This window comes from Apteryx mantelli, chromosome 1 (genome assembly GCF_036417845.1).
Source record: "Apteryx mantelli isolate bAptMan1 chromosome 1, bAptMan1.hap1, whole genome shotgun sequence".
Taxonomy (NCBI): domain Eukaryota; kingdom Metazoa; phylum Chordata; class Aves; order Apterygiformes; family Apterygidae; genus Apteryx; species Apteryx mantelli.
In genome coordinates, this window is record NC_089978.1 from 26,190,024 (window position 1) to 26,206,256 (window position 16,233).

Sequence of the window (16,233 nt, forward strand, 5' to 3'; positions counted from 1 at the left end):
GAACCAATTTTGCAATAAATTATCTTGATTTAACAACAAACTCTTCATTGACATTAGCCAAGTCAGACTAGTTCAGGCTGCACTAGAGGAGGAGTGAATCCAAAATGACCGGGCACTCAGAGACATTGCAGCCTCCATCCTAAACAGGTCGCAGCTCGAATGCCTTGAATAACCACAGGTACAGGCAAAAGTCAGGGAGGAAGATCTGTCTCAGAGCAATTTGCCTGTGTGGACAAGTCCTTGTGTAACTGTGCTCCAGGAGGTACAGAAATGCAAAGGGAATGACTGCTCAGCTCCCACGCATTTTTAGTCTTGCCCTCTCCCCTTACATATAGCTAAAAAATGTATATGTTAAACATAGCAACTTTGGGAGTGTCAAAGGACACTGTTTGCGAAACCCACATCTGCTGCATGTTTCAGGGGAAAAAGTCTGTAATATGAAATGGGTATTGAATATGGGCTGTTTAGGCTTTAGATATGTACTCTAAAATTCCTAGCACAAATATATGATCCCACTCTAAAAGAGTGGAAAATATCACTTGATTATAAATGCTGTTGATTGAATGGCTGGTCAACCTTCAAAAGGTGCCCTTAGAATTTAGTGCTAGTAAACTGAGGAAACATAAAAAAAAAATGGTATTTTACTGCCCTCTAATGGCTGGCGATAAACAACTCCGGTTTGCATCGTTTATGCCCCAAAAACTCTCTCCACTGTGACACAAAGTGTTCCAGCCAAAAGGCGACTTCACAGACGGCTCCCGAGCGTGCCGGGACCTGTGGAAAGTAGTTACACCGCATCCAAGGCATGCTGGAGAAACGAAACTCGGGTGCTGCTGAGTGGGAGGAGAGCTATGCGGATCAGAGCCCTAACTTTGCCATGCTGTGTCATGCAGAACTGTGGCTAAGACGTCAGCACCTGAGTAAGTCTTATTAGCCTGAATTGATAAGAAACTCAGGATGATCTTCTGTCGTAATTGAGAGAATAGGTATCTTTAACACTGGTTTCAGGCTTTTTTTATCACTGCCTAGAGATTCTATGCTTGACAAATTTAAAGATAAGATATTTAAACACCATTTTTAAGCCTTTTCTTTCTTTGGTGAACTGCTGTTCACAGCAGCTATAGGACTTCTTCAGTGAGTAACTGCTTCTCAGTGTCAGGAAGGGATTTACAGTCTGGACCTTAATAATTATGCAATATATTATGGTTAAGCAATAATACCAGTACCAATGCAGGCTAGTGATGGGTTATGTTATCAGTTCTGGTAATAAACAACTGGCTATTATAAATGTGACAATGAACCATTTCTAAGTGTCATACATCCACTGAGCATAAATTATAGTGTGACTGACTTTTCCACCAGGGGAAAAGAGTAACCTGGTAAAGGCTCAATTTATTTCAAAAAGAGAGTTCATGTATGTTGGTTTACTGTGGAGTCCTGCAGATGAAAAGTCTGCCACTGTAGTAAATGTAGGAACCCTAAGGCAAGCATGTTTTAGATTAATGCACACTCAGATGACTAGAGCCAATTTTTGCAGATTTTGTAAAATTCACAAATGGGCAATATCTAATTTGCATTGTCATTTTAGTCCTGCTTACTGTTCAGGCCATTACATGGACAATCAAAAAATAATTCTCAAAATTCTGTGACACAAGAAGTTCTGGCAGTTCATCAGACATCATTTTAACATGTAGTTTGAATCTATGGAGTTGTTTTTTCCAAAGAAAATTTGATATAAAAACAAGTCTTTCTTTCCCTAGCTAAAGAAACATATGGGGGGAGGGGAATATTCATGAAAACTTAGATTTATGCACAAATAAATAATTTTTTGTGTGTTTTAGTGTGTGTCTGCATTGAAACCGGATCCAGAAATGTGAGGATTGCTCTCTTCATTTTCCAATTTTTTCCATCAATCCCATGTGTTTATAATTCATTTTTAATCACTTGATTGTTTTCCTTCTTTTCCCCTCTGCCTCTTCTTGTACATTCCTTTCTAAGCAGTATGTGAACTAAATGATAGCTGGGCTCTCAAGATACAATATTTCAGTGATTTTGAAGCTGAGTAAAGCAAACCGACCTGTCTGCTCTCACTGTGACCTTGGAGAAGTGACAACGGGATCAGAAAAGAGTCTGTTGTCATCTGAAATGTGCCTTATTTACATCTGTTACAATGGCTCAAAGCTATTAGCAAGGTGCTCTCACAGTACAGATTTTAGCCTTTACTGAAACATCTGGGTCTGTCTTACTGCACCAGAGAGCAGCATATGTTTCAGTTTTTCTGCTTTAACCAAAACTGTTCTTAAAACCACAACCACTGAAACAGACCATATACCTTACTTGCACTATACTAAATTTGCACTGAATTTACAGACTTGTTCCATTAAAGCATGCTGAATAACAATGACATGTTTGAGAGCTGTGCACATGTTGTTTGAACCTCCCTGAGCCTCAATGGTGTGTAACATGGTTTGGTCTGTTTCAGTTCCTCAGAAATTTGAGATGAGATTAGAGAATTGGAACAACTCCATCATAGGCAGAAATCTGAAGACTGAATTTTATCACATAGTGAATGAAAACTGCTTTTATGGTATTATTGCTCTGAAAGAGAAGCTGCCGCTTTTATCTGTGTGTATTCATCAGCCCAAGTGCTATCTGTGGGGGAGTAAGTCAGGAGTCTTACAGACTGCTTCATATACTACTCCAGACGCTGATGAGAATGGATGCAGATATCCAACAGATGACACAACTGTTTGTGTGTGATCTTTAATGGAAAGTGTGTCAGAAACAATTGCATCTGTCAGTTCTGTAACTACACTGTGCTTGATAAAAGAGCAAATTAAGACAAGTTAAAATGAGTTTGGAGACTCAAAGAGAAAACTAAAAGAGCAAGCCCCTTCTGTTGGGTAGTAGCTGATATCTTGTCTATAAGGGCAATTAAATGAATGCTGAGAGTGAAGAGGCTCAGGATTAATTTTCAGCTTCACTACCACACATTCATTCTGTTGTATCTTTACTTTTCTTGGGAATTAATGCATACACTCAGTTGTTTTGAAACTGGCTGTCAAGCCACACTGAACATATATGTGAACTTTGAAAGAATGTTTCATAACAGTGCTTTTTCTATTTCTGAATTGATACAGAAAGAAAGGGTTCTCCAGTACCAGAATACCCTGCGGCTTAAATACAGAGCATGGGGCCTTCCCTTAGTTACTAATCTCTACAAATCTGGCTTTAAACTGCCCTTCAGTTTGGTAGAAGCCTGCCATTCCAGTATATATTTCATCTGGGAACTAGTCATAGTGAAGTAAGTTTTATGGTATTCTTCTCTAGGAATGCATCGGTAAAGTCATTCATAAACAGTTGCAGCTGTTTTATTCCGTTTTCCCCTCTGTTTTATGCAATTAATCTATTTCAATATCATGGCAAATCATGAAATGGTTTACTTCCCCCACCTCTTGCTGAGCTGTAAATTGCCTATTTTTGCTAAGTTATATTCATTTATATATACTTTTAAAGATAATTCTTTTTTCTTCAACCTACTTATATACATATTTTATATATAATTTCATATGAACAGCTTTGTAAAGTTTTATTTCTTCACATTATGCAATACTTACAGACATGCACAGCATAAAGCTCTTGGTAAATAGCTTTGTTTATATGATTGTCTTTACCACAACAGTGATTAGAATGCAGTATATAATAAGAATGAAACCTTTTCCAACAACTATGCCTTTTTTTCTTTGTAATATACCCAAGGCTGATGTATTGTACAAACTTATAAAGAAGTTTAGACTATTTTACTCTAAGGAAAAATCTTTCTCTGATATGTGATACATGAAAGCATAGGTCCAAAAAATAAAAGTGCTGACAGTATCATAAGGAATTTGATGAAACCAGCTAACTATCAGAATCTAATTGTAACATTATTCTAAACACTGATGTACAAAGATCTATAGCTTTACCAGTCTAAACTATCTGTTTTTATTCACATATTGAATTCCAGCAAGATCTTCCAGAAAAATTAGTTTAAAACTCTTCCTCAGTCTGTAAGTGTTGTAGCAAGAGAATGTTAGTGGTATCTCACTTTGAAAGGCAAGGTGTATCTTGACAAGATTTTTTTTCCCCCAAAATGAATCTAGTATTGAAACTCAAGTCTGTCTTTGAAACCAACTATATATTTCATCTCCTGTCATCTTGTGCCCCAACCTCAATTCTTTGCATCATGCAAAAAATAATATTATTAGGACAGTGTTCGTTAGATAAAACTAAAACATACTCACTTGTTAAAGATTACTGTTTAGCTGAACTCCTACCCTTTCCATATGTGCAGATATTACATAGCTCCTAATTGTCCATTGGCCTCACAGGAATTAGATTACTTCCTTTTGTTTCTGTCACTTCTCCCTGTAATTTTATCCCATATGCTTCACTTTAATCTTGTACATAGTCCCAAAGGAGTCTTGTTTAAAGTCAGCCTGTCTGTCTTTGCAAGGTGGGTCCATAGACCCATCAGTTCAACAAAGACTATATTTGTTTGATCAAATTTGAACTTCATTTTTCAAAGAAGTCATTAATGAATAAAAACCATAATAACCAGTTCTGTATGATGGGGAGAGCTTTGCTATGTATTGTTTGTTTTGCTTTTTTGCAGTTTTAAAGTTATTTCATTAGGGTTTTTTTCATCATAAAAGCTCCTGTAGACTTTGTGGAAAGGAAAAAGTGCTTTTGAAATGGACATATTCTTCATAACTATGATGAAAAGATATAGCAGATTTTCAGCAAATGTTCTGCAGAATTCCAGTCATCTGTGATGTGTGCTATACAGGAAATAAAAACCATTCTCCTGCTTTGAACATCTTGTCTAAATGATTCACAAGACTATAAATCTAATTCCATTATTGTAAAAAATCCCAAAAGAACAACCATAAATCTGAGACCACACTTTGCAGATTCGTTCCAAGATTTGACTTGCAAATTGCCCAAAGCTTTTACTGTAACTGGGAGCAATGATGATTTTTTTACAAATTGTATCTCTCTAATGGTTAAGTGGATATCTCTCCATCACTCAGCCGCCTTCAGCATGGGAAATGGCTTTCCACATGCTCCATCTGGAAACTCTCTTCGCATGAGACTTCCATTACTCCACCTTAGGAACACCAAAATACCACTACCCTGTTCAGCAGCTGCCATGCAGCAGGGTTTTGCTACTTCATGCCCACACCATCGAGGAATCAGTCTACCAGGAAAGTGCACTGATGATTTTTTTTTCTAGCTAGCAATTTGTTCTGCAGATGATGGAAAAAGAGAAGAAAAACAAACAGAAACTTTAAGCTGTCCTTTCTACATTTCAGTGGTGATAAGCCATTTCTAGCTGATGCCATAAAACAAGTGCCAAAATTGAAATGACATACAATGTACATTAAAGTGAGAATGAAATTATTCCACTGCTTGCTGTGGTTGCAGTTTTATCAGACCCTTCTAGTTCATAACATGCTCTCATATACAGAACATGACTTCCCATATTTTTTCAGCATCCTGGCTGATGGAAGGCATTTCTGCTGGTGCTGTCCGCCAAAAGGGTTATTTTCCATGTGGAAATCATACAACATGCCTCCCACAGGCATTTCATTGTGATAGTGTAAATGACTATGGGAATGGTGCAGATGAAGAAAACTGTGGTAAGTACAGCAATATCTATAGTATGCAGAAGCCAAATCTGGTTCTGGGATGTGTTCCTCCAGCTAATACACACTGCATCACAAATAGTCTTCAGAAGATCTACAAGCCTGAGAAGTCTGGGGTTTCAGTGTAATTTCTTTATATCTTCATTTCTTCAATGAATGAAGGAATTACACTATGCTGGGCAAGAAAGAAAACAGAGTGTTTAAAGGCATGTCCCAGGCAGACTCCAGTGGTGAAATTTCTGTGGAGTCCTGGCCACATTAGTCTCTGCTGGTGGACAGTGGATAATCACCCATGTCTGTGTGGGGAAACCTTCAAAGTGGGTGCACTGACTCCCATAGATAAATAAGGGTACTTCACTCCATAAGGCTCTCTACTAGTGAAAGAGAAGAATTTTTATTATACTATGATTTCAAGTGTTGTAAGAGTCTTAGACTTAAATATGTCAATATATATGCATGCACACATATGCACCATTCCTCTCTGTCCTACTGATCTCCATGGCCACCCTCAATCCAAAAGAGCAATGAGTAAGTCAGAGCAACAAGACCACTCTCCTTTTTTGCCTAATAAATGATCCCTATTTTGGTGCATGGTTCCCCCTGCATTATATTTGACTTCTTTTGTGACTCTACAACATGTTGGGTCAGAAGCTAATGTGTCAACTCTACTGTTATCTCCTGCTTTCAATCCTCCCTCTCCACCTACTTCCTAGAGAAGTTACAATTCTTTCACTCCTTTGCGCTAGATATCTCAAATCCCCTCCATATGCTTCTTTCCTTCTTCATTACTATCATCTCTCAGCTACTAACTTTGGATGTGTTCATGTGTTTTGATGGCTTTCCACATCGTACCTTCTCTGTTTACCATTCACCTATGTACTAGCTCCAAACCACACCCTGGTGTACCAACAGTAATTGCTCCAAAGGCTGGTACTCTGCACATGTAGGAGAGACTCCCATCTTCTGCCAATTTAAAATAATTTTCCATGCTTTATAAATTTTAACTGATTTCCTCTCTAATCTCATATAACTTGTAAAATTGCCAATTCATTTAGCTATTCCAGTCATGATATGGCCTCATTATTTTCCATTGTTTTGCCTGAAATTTGAGGTCTCCATGTGTATTCATTCATTGAGTCCGGTGCAAACTTTCTGTTTTCCCAGAGTCACTTTCTGTCTTTCAACCTTATTCTAAATCATCTCCATTTTCATATAGATTTTTCATATATTCACTGCAATTTCTTTCTAACTCTCTGTGCTGCAATACCAGTTTCTCTGCTATATTAATCATCCTGTTTTAATATTCAGTTATTTTTGTAAACACATCTTTTAATAATATTTTGCATCAGCTCATTAACTTTAGATTTCTCTCCCTCTCCCTCTTTCACCTTTGCTCTGGTTTTCATTTATAAACTGATATACAATTTAAAGTACAGCTGACAAATGGTAATACTTTTTATAGGAGATAATAGTGGATGGGCAAGTATCTTTGGTATGGTTCATGGAAAGCCTAATTATCTGGATTTAACAAAAGAATGCTGTAAGTAATTGCTGTCTTTCCATTTCATTGCCATTCTGACTTAATCCTAAATGCACTTAAATGCCTTTATTAGTATCCTTAATCTATTTTACACTTTTAAGACTTTTCACTGCATATATGTATATATATTTGTATACATTTGCCATAATTATAGAGATATCTGGAATTTTAGATCAGCTCAGGGAACCTCTTTAATTTCCCAGAGCTTTGTACCTGCACACCGGAGCAGAACAGAATGATGCAGTGTGGAATGTACTTGCTACTGGCAGGTTGCTGCTTTATAGAGTTGCAGGAAAATGGTAATTAAATTTCTGGAAACTTTTAGAAAGTCAACATTCCACTCTGGAACGATAGAAAAAAGAAAGGCTTCTCTGTGAAACAGCTTTTTAAAAATAGATTTTAAAAGCTTGAAGTGGTTTATGTTGATTCTTTCTAAAATAGTCTTCTTGTCTACTGATGAAGAGTCATAAGCCCAAAAGCCTAAGCTCAGTCAAAGTATTACAGCTCTGAGACAGGTGTCCAGATGGACTGCCAAGCTGGGGTACCCAAAAAGCCCTTGCATGAAATCCCAAAAAGCAAGGACAGTGTCATGACAAGAAAGTGGCAAGTTTAGTTGCTGTGCCCCTCTGGTCTGCACTAAAATCCAGTTTCTCTGTGAAGTGTTGTGACTTTAAGAAATCTGCATTCTCCAATGGAAACTGTTCTCAGATGTTCACATTTGTATAGGGGGGTGTACACACACACACACACAAATACACATGTGTGTGTGCATATATATATACACACACGTATATATATATATATATATATATGTACATCGAGCACATATTGTTTTTCACTTACTTACCCTTATCTAGCTGGTATTCTGCTTATGGAGAGCAGGATCTTAAATTTAATTTATCTTTTACTTGTGTTTGCTTTCACTATGTTCAAAGTACTGCAGTCCCAGAATGTGCAACATCAGTGTTTATAGCCTTCCTGATAAGTGAACCTTACTAAGGTAATTCTGGATGTTTTTTTGCATCTAGATGTTCAATCCCTTCTATGAAGAGATCTCAAAATGACACTCCATCTGGTCAGAAGTGCTTGGCCACTGATATGTTAGATATACAATCAAGAAATCTTTCATCCCTTTTCCTAGGTCTCCACCAATACCCAGAAATTTGCAGAAGGTTGCAGCTGCATAGAAACAGAACTAGAATGTGCTGCTGTTAATTTAAAGTCTGTTCCACTTGTTTCAAGTAACGTAACCCTCCTGTAGGAAGAGCTCCCTCTGCTCTCAGACATAAAGCTGCTTTAGAAACGAAGAGATGGCTAAATACACTTTGCATACCTCTGTACTACCAAATATGGACCCTCAGCTTTCACAGAGAGATTGCAGAATGGACCAGCCCACTGTAGACATTTACTAGGTGGCTTGAGGATGTAGTGACTGCTGTGAGTGCTTTGCTACAAGGTTCACTTTAGGGCAGGGTTCATCTGACCAACTATATGTGTCAGCAGTGTAAACCAGTCATCTAATACAGGTCATATGAATTGCACACAGAACATGTTTATTTCTCTCCTCTAAAGAGAATTTGGGGTGTTAGCTGAGATGTGGGTATTTGTACTGCAGATGTTTACAAATAGGTAGGCTGAATGCTATTCTTTGGGTTTGCCATTCCTGTTGCTTAAAGTTTGTCAGCCCCAGGCCACTCACTAAAGATCACTGGTTGCAACCAGAAGTTGGGTAATGGGCAGCCACCAAAATGTACCGAAGTTACCAAAGAGGGAATTTCAGGATTATTGGTTCTTAACAATGACTAACAGCTCCCTATTTCATGTTGCCAGCTCCTATTTTATAAGTTGTCAAAATTTACATAAGGCTGAATACTTGTTAGTTTGAGAAGTTCTCAAAGATATATCTGGATGACAGAAGCAAGGAGAATATTTAAAAGAGTAGTACTTGAAATTTGCTGGCCTTCAGCTAGCTTGTTCAACTGTCAAATACATTTACTTTTCAAATAGACTGAAGGGAGGACTGTCTTCTCTCAGCTAACCCTGGGAGGGCACTCAAGCCTGCATTCAGGATTTGAACAACAAGAACTGATGATGGGGAAGCTGATGTTACCCAGGCTTCACAGGCAATGTAATGCACCCAAGGGCCTTTTCAGGCTCTGATCTTTTGTCACTTGTGCCCAGATCTGAGGTCTAATTTTTGAAAGCTGCAACTCTGACCAATTAAGACCTAGACCTAATTTAAATATCGGTTCCCAATTTTTTTTAGGTCACTTAAACACAGCCAGATCCATTTTCTTCCAGATGAAGTTTTCAGCAAGTATACAGAAGTGAAGAAAATGTAAGTATTTTGACAGTTTATTAAAATATTGCATGGGTACCGGCATATATGGAATGCATACAATCAACATACAGTCACCTGGGTGATCACCTTTTTAGCTATATAGCACTGCATTTGTTTTTGAAATTGATGTTTTGATCATGTTGGTCTCCCTGTCTAGCCAAATGTGCACAGATGCAGGCAGTTTTGTAAGCAATACACAGAGATCTGGTCTCCCTCCCTGTCACAGAAAAATAAGTAAGGAGAAAATAAGCTTGTCTTATAAGTAATACTGCCATTTTGTGGTGAAACTGCAACTTACTGTTTTAAAAGGTTAAATAATGCAACCTTTTCGGTTGTTTCCTTTTTTCTTTTTTCTGGTGCTAGGCTACCACAGAAACTAATTGCAAAATTATGCAATAAGCTGTAAATACGGCAAGTTCTCCTGTGTAGTCAATCCTCTCATAGACCACTGGTACATTTTTTCAAGCTGGGTGGTGTCTTCCACGTTCTTTATATAGTAAGATGGCCTTTTTATTGGAATTTGACTTGGAGAGCTTTCAAGTCAGCTTCCTCTAAGTTCCTGTAGGAACCAGTCTGCCCTTCACCAAGTTACAAAGAAGGGAAACATTTGTATATATCACATTGTGAGGCAGAATGAACTGTGTTCTTTTTAAGTACAGCTGTTGCTAATAAAAAATCAATGATGTGCTCCGTACTTGGCATCTTTCAGATAAATTCTTACAGAATTAAGGCACACATACAAAACTAGCAGGTATGTCATCTATATGAGAAAACAGTGAAGAGTAAGAATTCATATACCAGGCATAAAATAAATCCTCACAAATCCTCTAAGCACACAGTATCTGAGTTTAGCTCTTGATTCCTATTTGAAGGTATATGCCTTTTGTTAGACAGTTCCTAATGACAGCTCAAACTGCTTTCCATTCAGAACAGATTAGGAGTCTTCAGAATATAATGTATAATTTGAAGAATGGGCAAGAACCAAGTGGGCAAACCAAATGCGCTAGAATCAATTTTATTTAATCAAAATATATATGCCACTAATTTTCAGCTGAGGTGCATCACCAGGCACAATCTACATTAATATAAGTGTGCCAAGAAGGACGGCTAACGATTGTTCACAATTCAAAATAATATACCTGTGTTCTGGAATAGTATTGGCTTTTCTTGTCAGCCTCCAGTGCTTTCTATTTTATATCTTCTTTCTATACCCTACAATCTTCTGTTCCAAAAGTATAATCAAGAAAAGGGAAATGACACACCCTGGAGACAGACACACAGAGAACAGCTTCAAAAGAAGTCATTAGAACATTCTGTTCTGGTGGAAAATATTGAATCTGACTTCCGTGGTGTTACACCAGGCATTAATTTAGTAGTGCGCTTAAAATGGCAGAAGGGGATAAAAGTGGGATTATGAAACATCTACAATTCTAAGTTAATGCAGCATGATTACCCTGGCCTTCTTATCTTATCTGTACCAGACTTCTATAACATAATTGCTTTCAAACAATATCAAGGAAAGCATTCTTTGGACTATACAAGCTTCAGAAGCTGTGAGTACAATATTGCTCTATTTTGCCTTTTCATATAATTGATTGCCTCTAGGGCATCACAGAGGAAACATCCTTCCACAAAAAGGGGGAATTGCATCTACACTTCAGCCCTTCAAACATTCATTCAATCACTATCCAGCATAATCCAGTAGCTCGAGAAATATGTTAGAAGTGAGCACTTCCTGGATTTTTACTCCTACTGTTACTCTACTTGTACTTTGGGGCAAAGACAAACTGTGGAACTTTTTTTCATACCATTATTCACCCATCATAAACTTCGTTTAGTATGTTTACCTGACAGAGCCTCAGTAGTTGATATTCACAAAGCATATTGGCCAATTTTTTTTACATGATTATTAAGCAGTATTTCTCAAAATCCAGGTACCTCTACTACTTCCAACAGCTGATACAAGCTCAATGCCTTTGAAAATCAGACTAATTTTTCAGGTTTCTTATCAAGTTTTGAATAAAAAATAGTTATTGGCATTTTGATAGATTAATGTATGTAAACACAAAGCATTTTTATTATGTCTGTCTTACTCTAAAAAGGATATGTTTAAGACCTAGGCAGAGGTTGTTCATTGAATCATCACAAAAAACCCTGTGCAGTCCAAAACTATTCATAAAAGCACATTTTTCTAATGCATTACCCATTATCATTCCAAAAATAAAATATTTAAAAGATTAAGTCAAATGCTATTGCCCTAGCAGTAACAGACAGCCTTTTATGAGCCAAAAAGCTTAAAATGTTTTCAGTCAGCATTCTAAAACCAAACGTTGCTTGCCATAGTTCCTTTATCTTTCTGGTTGTTCTCATCAATTATCTGAAAGCTTTCTGCTCCCTCCCATTAAAGTTAGTCTATCCATTTTTAGACAGCATTATTTTAGTTTCAGCATTATATTCTTTTCAACAGGTATCTCAGTCATAACTGTATCACCAGTTTGAAACCTGGGGTATTCAGAGATCTGCACAAATTGAAATGGCTGTACATACTGGTTTTCTCTTCATTTGTAAAAGCACTCCTCATCAGTGGTAATGTATGTATATGCTATTGATCTAAGCAGAAAGGAACAAAGCAGTAAATCTGTGTTTGTAAATGGCTGTCTTCGCAGAATCTTGTAAATGACTACCACAGCTTGCAACTCCTTATCATTGTTACAGAGACTACGTTTTAATTCCTGGAAATAATATGTAGATCTAGTTATTTTGGAAATGCAGAGGAGAAGCTGTCATTTAGCTTCCTCATGACTTGTTCATCTGAGCTGTTTTTTCATTGTTTTTTTATATTATTGTTGATTTAATAAATTATTATTTCTTTCCAGAATTCTAGATTATAACCCAATAATGAAAATTTCGAAGCAGTTATTTACTGGGCTAAAGTCTTTGTTTTTTCTGTAAGTATTACTCTTGCACATTTTCATATTAGTATTGTTCAATCTCCAAGTAGCTTTCTTTTCTTTCTTCTTTTTCCTCTAAGTTCTTTTTTTTTGCTAAAACTTTCAAACATTTTCATGAAGGAATTGCACCTGTCAACTCCCCATACTTAAATCATCTGAATTCAGATTTGGATTTGGATTTCTCATATGCATCTTTCATGCTATGACAATCTTTACTATGCTTCTGTTAAAATTAAAGTACATCCTTGAAGTTGTAAAACTGTTTACAATCATATCTCCTTTCTCAGAATGCCTACCAGAAACTCATGATCTAAACTGAAAATTCTTGGCTATAACCAGGAGAAAAACCTATCCTATCCTTTTAGAAAACAGAAATAGTATTTAGGCACTTAGACAGTTCTCCACACAGATACGGCTGTGATGACTGTAACAGAAAAATCAACATTGGGTGGAGCTTATCATAGGTAGGAAGGAGAAGATGTTAAGTCCTATAAGCTCTTTCCACCATCCTCATGAAGTAAACCGGCACCTGAAAAGTATGATCTCAGTTTCTTAGAAAATATAACAGCTCTTTATCCAGGGAGATAAATGACTGGGTTTTGCTAATGGAAAACAAAGATTTCACTACTAATCCATTGGTTCAGGGCAGAGGAGATGAAAAACTTTGTGTCTTTAATGAGCCAATGAGTCAGCTGTCTCACCCAAGCTTCTGGAAGGCAGTGGCTGACGTCACAGCTGTCTCCAGCAGCCTTCAGACCAGACTCCACAGAGCCAGCACTGAAACAAACTGGGGAGGAACCTTCCACCCTTACCTGCTCCCACCAGAAATGGGTTGAGGAAGGTCATAGAGTGTGTGGGAAACTCACAGTGTTAGTACTGAGAATGTAAATTTTTCAATGGACAACTTTTTTTAAGTCGGTCAATTTAGCATCTTTCTCAGTCGTTCAGTGTAATCATTCCTTAAAAATAAAACACATTAATAAGCTAGCATCAAAAGATAATATAATATGGTTTGTTACTGTAAACTTAAGAAATCTTTTTTCTTGTGTAGCTTCTATAAAATCTAAATTTACCTCAAATTTTAAAGTAATATAACTAAATCGAATCCCAGCTGCTTTTCTCAAAAGCTTTCTTTTTCATATCTTTGTTATACTTGCATATTTTGCTATAAAGTATGATAAAATGTCTTGTTTTCTAATCATGTTTTATTTTATGAAGGTCAATGATAAACAATTCACTTGAGTCTCTTCCCAAGAAAATCTATACTCAAATGCCTCTTATTAACTGGATGTAAGTAAATTATGCAAAAGTTGCCTTTGATAAATAAATATATCTTTTCGGTGAAGATAAAAATTCCACATTTGTTTATTCTGTTAGACCAAATCACTTTTAAAGGTGTGAAAATCTAAGAAGTATAACCTTGAAAGTTGAACTCTACTGTGTTTCAAATGATGATCTGAAAATTATCAATTATCTGCCAATATAAATCCTTAGAGCTGCTTCTTGTTCTCATGACTCTCATGTGTTTAGCAAAATTCCGTCTTTCACTTTAGTTTTCCAATAAAAACAACATCAGTTACTGCAAATATATGTTTATCCTAAGTAACTCAGGATAAACAGACATACATTGCAATGGACTAGTATATAAATATATGTTGAAATCCCACCTGGAACAATTGTATCAGAACTTTCTTCAAAGTAAAATCAGATGGAATAGGGAGCACCAGGAATTCAAAACGTCAATGTTGGCATTTCTAAATACCAGCATGTACCAGAACATGCGTGTGTAGGTACATATCATATATATGCACATACTAGCATAATACCTGGGGCAATCACAAAAAGCAGGTGGACAATTGCCTTTTTATTAGTCATAATCTATACCCCAGCTCTCGAGAATCCATTCTGCCCTGAGAGCTTCCTCCAAGTAGACAGGGTAAAACCAGGCACAAAATGTGTGCCTGAATTAGCTTTCCCCCAGAGTCTATGCATTAAAAGTAGTAATAATGTAATGTTCTTTTATATTACTTAAAATATTACTTCATTCTAAGAAAAAGAACAAAAAATTAAATGTAAAATCTCCACCTAGTGTTCTCTATTTTTCCCTGTATACAGACTACACTTAAGAAATGCCACAGGTATTGGCCTATTATTGCTGAAATAGGGGGACAACGGGGCAGGAGGAGGGAATGGGTTGGTGAGCTGAGCCATAAACAGAAACAAAATCATAACAAAGAAAAAGGCATAATTTGCTTTGTTTGATATTTACCTTCATGTTCAGAAACTAGGTAATGAACTGGGGCAAATTTGAGAAGAAATAAATAAAGGAAGATCCTAAAAGACAAGATGAGCCCAGAGCTTAAACTCCCTCCTTTGAAATTATATTATAAAACCACTTTGCTTATTGTTATTTAGGGATTTTGAAGGCAATTGTATTAAGGCCTTAACTAATACCACTTTCCTGGAATGTGATGCACTCACTGTATTGTAAGTAAAAAAAAAGTATAAAAATAAAACAATAAAAACCTTTTCAATATGTGTGACTCACAATGCTCAACACAGGATTTGTCTCAATTTATAAACTTTAATCAAAATAGTTGTGCTTTTGTCAAGGAGGTATTCATTATAATTATTTAAATTATTGTATGGAACTTTTTGGCAATTGTCATGATATCACATGTTCCAACAAACAAAATAGTTATACTGTATTATTTCTGCCTTGTGATCAGATTGTGAGTTCCAGAGTGCTTTTAAGCTCTGCTAAGTCCTTTTACTTGCGTTCTGATCACAAAGCAGAAACAATATAGAGTGTCTATATCTCAACCTGCAGATATTTTTTTTGTTGAACTAGTACCTCCTTCAGAGTGTGCTTTCCCCATGTAGGAAACATGAGCAAAAAATCTTGTTCCTGATAAAATTAAATATATTGGTATATGGTAATAACATTCTATCATTTTAAAAATTAACTGTATCCCTGTATAATTACACAGGACAGGATAAACAGAGATTGAAAGAGGATCATGTTCATGAAGAAAAAGTTCTGCAGATTAAGAAATACAAGATGTTCCTTGGTGTTATATATGTGATGTTTTATCAGTGAGGAAACAGAATTCCCTAAAGTAGGACTGTATGAAACTCAGCCAGAACAAGAGCAAAAAATCTAAATTTGAACATGTAAAATTTCTGTCTGGACAGCAAATCCCAGGGCCTTTAATCAAACAAAATTCCCTATTGCTCTTTTACTTGTTACTTATTACTTATTGCTTACTTTTAATTAAAGTTAAGGAAAGTTCTACTTAACTACTTAGCCCTGTATAGGTTTCTTTTACATTGACTACAATAATAGGCCCTGTTACAGCTTGTAAAAATTAACTAGGGTCCTATGTAACTTCTAATACGACTAGGAAAAGTAAAAAGCTAAGCAGTCATACCGAAACATTAAACTCTCTATTAAAGTGAATCATTAAATACTTATTCTAATATATATTTAACTTTACAGGTTTCTTCATGGAAATCAAATACACTTGGTGTCTGCAAATACCTTTTCCTCATTAAAAGATTTGGGTGAACTGTGAGTTTTCTAAAATCTATTTTTATATTATAGAGTTTGAGCTATTACATATCTGTAATTTGTGAGTGTATTTCACCTCTCCTGCTAAAGCTGGGCCAGGAGGCCATGCAGAATCACAGGCACAAGGCCAGAAATATACTGGG

General features: G+C 36.4%; 1 protein-coding gene across 1 annotated transcript in view; it reads left to right on the forward strand.

Annotated features, from left to right (window-relative positions):
• The first annotated feature begins 805 nt into the window (after positions 1–805).
• Positions 806–16,233, forward strand: part of RXFP2 (relaxin family peptide receptor 2) — a 29,235-nt gene continuing 13,807 nt past the window's right edge. Inside the window, 13 exon segments of the mRNA XM_067289857.1 lie at positions 806–920; positions 2,483–2,662; positions 5,535–5,681; positions 7,150–7,227; positions 8,214–8,227; positions 8,369–8,484; positions 9,494–9,565; positions 11,050–11,121; positions 12,036–12,107; positions 12,445–12,516; positions 13,738–13,809; positions 14,935–15,006; positions 16,019–16,090. Of these exon segments, the coding sequence (XP_067145958.1) occupies positions 806–920; positions 2,483–2,662; positions 5,535–5,681; positions 7,150–7,227; positions 8,214–8,227; positions 8,369–8,484; positions 9,494–9,565; positions 11,050–11,121; positions 12,036–12,107; positions 12,445–12,516; positions 13,738–13,809; positions 14,935–15,006; positions 16,019–16,090 (1,154 nt within the window).